At 37.8% G+C, this 4,722-nt stretch overlaps 2 protein-coding genes across 2 annotated transcripts in view; both read right to left on the bottom strand.

Moving 5' to 3' along the window:
• The window catches only part of LOC21391906 (kinesin-like protein KIN-14B), a 26,290-nt gene extending 24,332 nt beyond the window's left edge, over positions 1-1,958 (bottom strand). The window contains exons 1-5 of the mRNA XM_024172798.1: positions 1,597-1,958; positions 1,202-1,325; positions 758-844; positions 414-584; positions 202-308 (exon numbers count right to left, since the gene is read on the bottom strand). Of these exons, the coding sequence (XP_024028566.1) occupies positions 202-308; positions 414-584; positions 758-844; positions 1,202-1,325; positions 1,597-1,845 (738 nt within the window). The 5' untranslated portion in view covers positions 1,846-1,958. The remainder of the gene's footprint in view (positions 1-201; positions 309-413; positions 585-757; positions 845-1,201; positions 1,326-1,596) is intronic.
• Positions 1,959-3,269: 1,311 nt separating this feature from the next.
• LOC112093752 lies at positions 3,270-4,710 on the bottom strand. The gene is made up of 4 exons (XM_024172802.1): positions 4,186-4,710; positions 4,056-4,107; positions 3,876-3,962; positions 3,270-3,778 (listed from the first exon to the last, which is right to left on the bottom strand). Exons 1-4 carry the CDS (start codon positions 4,708-4,710, stop codon positions 3,270-3,272), a joined length of 1,173 nt encoding a protein of 390 aa, XP_024028570.1.
• Between the last annotated feature and the right edge of the window lie 12 nt (positions 4,711-4,722).

Raw genomic sequence — 4,722 nt, 5'->3', positions numbered from 1 at the left:
CCAACACACACACAGAGACAACCCCCAACTTTCCCACCTTTTCACCCGGTTCAGACTGCAAAAGCATCCACATATCACTTCTACAACTTTTCAAGGTCACAGACCTTCAAAACTAGCAAAGTAGCATCTTCATATATATAGATTATGCTAAACACGGAAACACACAGATAGAAAGAGTAAGAGAGAGAGAGAGAGAATAACCATGGTGTGAGTCTTTCCTGAGTAGGTTTGTCCATAACCAAATATTGAAACATTATATCCATCTAGAGCTGACTGCACCAGTGGCTGAACATCATTGAAAAGTTCAGCTGCACACACATTTTTCCAATAATATGTGAACGGCACAGTTGCAAGCTTTCAAGGTTTTGAAAGCAAAAATATTTAAAAAACATGCAGACACAAGTCCTGCTTACCTTGCCCAACATGAGGTCCATATACTCTGTCGAATTCAAAATCTTTCTTGGGGTTGGAGATAGAATCATCACCAGTTATAACGCGAATGGTGAATTCATCAGGATATTCAACAATTGAGGGACCTTCATCTTCAAATAATGGTCTCGTACGACAAACTACTTTTATGTTTCCTGAAATTGAAAGATTATTTCAAAAAGAGTGCGAAAAAAATTGTCTTAATCTAAAAAGGGGAAAAGATTGTACTGCGTTGTCTGCAAAGAATAAAAAAAAGTGCTAGTGCATTGTGCAAGAAACAGAGAGGACAGAGTTTTCCAAGTAGGATAAATTCACAGAAGTTAAGTACCTTTGGCCGTCAATAAGTCATTAAACAACCTTTTCTTCTCACTGATCAGCGGGGAAATTCTAGCCTCAGTTTCAAGAGCAAATTGATCTGATATTTACACAGACAAAATATGAAATCCAAACAGGAGACCAAAACAATAAAAAATCACTTAAAATAAAAGATGGTCTCAGGTACGAGACATCAGACACACATGACCACACATGCTTACAGTATTCTCAGGAAGCAACTATCTCAAAGATAACATAAACCACCAATATTATTTATCATTGTTGCATGGAATCCCAACTTACAATTCAAAAAATCCAAATTATTCCAAAAATTTTGAATATCCCCCAAAACGTACCAGACACAATATACTTAAGTTTTCCTCCCAAAGAAAGAACCACCCTACGATTAATCTTCAACACGGATCACACAAATAAACAAGAGAAGTGAAATCCTTACCTAGTTTTCTGGATTTATCAGCAAGAACACCCAGATACCGCGTAACTCTATCAAGTTTCGCGTTCGAATACTCCTGCAATTCACTCGCTTCTTGTCTCAATTCCAAATAATCTTCTCTAGCAAGCTGTCCAACATTAATTTCAATAAATTAAACGCACATTATCCAAATCACATGAAAGCTGAAACAAATCTCCCAAAATACAAACAAAATAAATATTGATCATCTCTCATCAATTCATCAGCTCCAATTTTCCTTTACTTCCACAACGCATTGCCACAAACTCAACTCTCTCAAAGAACGCCTACCACCACTTCTCTCCATCGCTAATCAGCTCAAAAAATCCAAATTTCGCAAAAAAGACATTCCAAATCCCCAAATTCCAAGCTCCAATTACCTTAACCTTCTCCTTGAGCTTCTGGAGCTTGGCCACCATGGCCTGCTTCGAGAGCTCCGAATGCGGCAAAACCGAAGCCGCCGAGATCGAGTACCTCCTGACCAACGGCACGCCGGGCCTGTAATCGTCGAAGTCCACCGATGCCGACCTCGGCGACGACGTCGCCGACGACGACGACTTCCTCGGCTCGAATCCGGTGACCTCCCAGTTCCACCTGTTGTTGCTGCTGCTGCTCTTCTGGTCCGCCATTTCGAAAACCCTAGCTCCGATTCGGAATCCAAATTTCCGACCTCTCTAGACTCCTCTGGTTGATTATCTCAGCATTTTGCTATTTTCTCTCTTCTTCCTTTTTCACTTTCCCTCTTTGCTGAATATAAATGGAGAGTAGAGGGAGATGGAGAAAGAAACTATGGCTAAAAACGACGTCGTTCGAGGAAAGAAACATGGGGTTGTGATCGGATACATGGACACTTTTCGGGTTCTTGGGTCACACATATTTCTGCGCTCCTCATTACTTCACGTTTCGCTCTCAGGCCTCTGTCGTTTGGTTTTGCTTTTTGAGGATAAGGCCTGGCACGTGACCTCGCGCGTGGGTTAAGTCCACCAACAAACATTTGAGTTTGCTGAGCTGGCAGGGATTTTACAAAAATAAATAAATAGATAAATAAACAGTAATGCCTCATTATTTACTGATTCCAGTTTAAATTTTAATTTTTATTAATATTAAAAAAATTTAAAAATAATTATATTTAATTTTTTTATTATAATAAAAAAATTTTACATAAAATTATATTTTAACTCAAATTAAAAATTTAAATCAATCAAGACATTTACTTCTACTTTTTGTGTTTTGGGTAATTTTTAGTGAGCGGGTTATTCAATTTAAATGTTTGGGCCCACTTTTTCTCTCCCCTAATCAATGCTATTGTTTGGACAAATTTTATAACGAATTTGGAAGTTCTTGAAATTTTTTTTTTTTTGCGGAATTAAGTTCTTACATTTAAAAATTATGCTCTTAAGTAAGGATGACTATTCGGATAGTGACACAACGATATATGATTTAAAATTCACACAAAATTAGTAGGTTTGAGTTTATTATAAATAAATTTTTGTCATAATTAGGCTGACATGATTAATAAATACGTTGGGTTAGGGTTGACCTCCTAATACGAAGTGACACGAATAATTATATGTGTTATCTACAATCTAATGATATGTGATATAATATAAAAGTTTATATGACATATTAAATACAAATAATGTGAATTTTATATTTGTATGTAAAATTTATTTATTTTTCTTAAAGGAAAAGATAAATTGATCAATAAATATGTTAAATTTGTCTTAACCGTCTTAAATAAGTTATTATTATATTAGGGTGCGTTCTTTTCAATAGTTTGAAATTCAAGATTAGAGTTAAAAAAGTGAGTTTAATTGGAATTGAGTTTCAAATTTGAGTTGTGTGTTCACTTAGTTAGTTTGTGAATGTTAAACTTGAGTTTTGTGTTCACCTTTGAAAAAAACATAACTCCAATTTTAGCAAGTTTTGACATGGATTTTTTTAAAGAGAGAAACCATAAACACATACATTCATATATAATAATAAAAACGTCCATAAGTTTAGCATTACAAACTCATATTAATCGTTGAAATTACGAAACAAATATATGTAACTACCGATTGCGATATGCTTCTAATGCCCCCCACATGCTAGCAGCCATCTCATCCCTTAAAATATTCATTTCCCTACGATTTGCAGAGTTGTGATTTTGTTCCATTGCCCGATCAGGATTGTGATTCTGATTAACATCTTGATCCGCATTCTCCGGATCAATATCAACAACTGGTACTCCGTCTCGTGTGTACTGGTTTAGTAGCTCGTCGTTATGGTTGTACATATGTATGAAATTGTGAAGCACGGCACAAGCAACAGGAATTTGTATCTGTTTCTCTATTGGGTAATTATTTATGCACTTTAGTATGCGGAACCGTGCTTTCCAAACACCGAAAGTGCACTCAATAGAATTTCTTAGGGACGAATGCGTATAATTAAACAACTCACGCTGAGTTCGAGGACGGCCACGTCTTGCCCTATACTCTTGAAGGTGATATGTGCTCCCCCGGTACGGCGCCAAGAAACAATTGGTATTCGCGTAGGCAGAGTCTACAAGGTAGTATTTCCCTATATTAACCATTACAAATCAATAATTAAGTTCTGACAACCAACCGACAATACTTATTCTATATTGAATGTATAGCAAGGATTGTTGTTCGCATACCTGGCGGTGGATTTGGGAAATTTTTATCTCTTGTACTTGTTGCATCCGCAAGAACGCGCGCATCATGGGCAGAGCCCTCCCATCCAGCTAAGATGTAAGTAAACTTCAAGTCAAATGAACATACCCCTAACACATTTTGGGAGTAAAAACCCTTCCTATTCCGTCATACTTCGGGGTTACCGGGTGGTGGAACACAAGGGACGTGAGTCCCATCAAGGGCTCCAACGCAATTCTGTAATCAATTAACAACAACTATTATCAATTACGTCAATTAATTTGATAAGCATATGACTCATTCATATTGTCATACCTGAAACCATGGCAAATACTTGCTTCCATGCGCCGCAATGACTGGATCAGTAATGTTATAATTCGGGGGTGTTATAAAATCATGGCGCAGGTTAAATATTGCATCCAATACTACCTGGAAGTATTTGGAAATGGTGGATCCCGAATGCTGCCATTGGTCCTGTGATTCCCTATTGCTTTGGCTTTGTGAGACAATATATAGGAAGATAAAAAGCTGTTCGTCTACATTCATATTCCTAGTGGGTCTCAGTAGTCCTCTACCTTCTAGTAGTGAACTAAGACGCTTAAAACAGTCACTGCCCATCCTAATCTTATTCCGAATTATGTCATCGTGGCCATCAAGTAAGTAATCAACACGCATAATACCTGTCAACGCGGAGGTGTGCTTAGGTCGAGGTGGGGGTCTCTCCATGTATGTGTGGTAATACCAGAGGACAGCCGCGACGGCAGCTGCCTCATATTCATCATCCGAGTCGTCGCTCACTGGGTTGTTAGGCGACGCATTCGAATGCCCTCCATTCCACATTGTGACCTGTTT

The sequence above is a fragment of the Morus notabilis genome, unplaced genomic scaffold (assembly GCF_000414095.1).
Source record: "Morus notabilis unplaced genomic scaffold, ASM41409v2 Scaffold103, whole genome shotgun sequence".
NCBI classification, from domain to species: Eukaryota; Viridiplantae; Streptophyta; class Magnoliopsida; order Rosales; family Moraceae; genus Morus; species Morus notabilis.
Note: the sequence above shows the minus strand (reverse complement) of the source record. Positions and strands in the feature narration are given on the sequence as shown.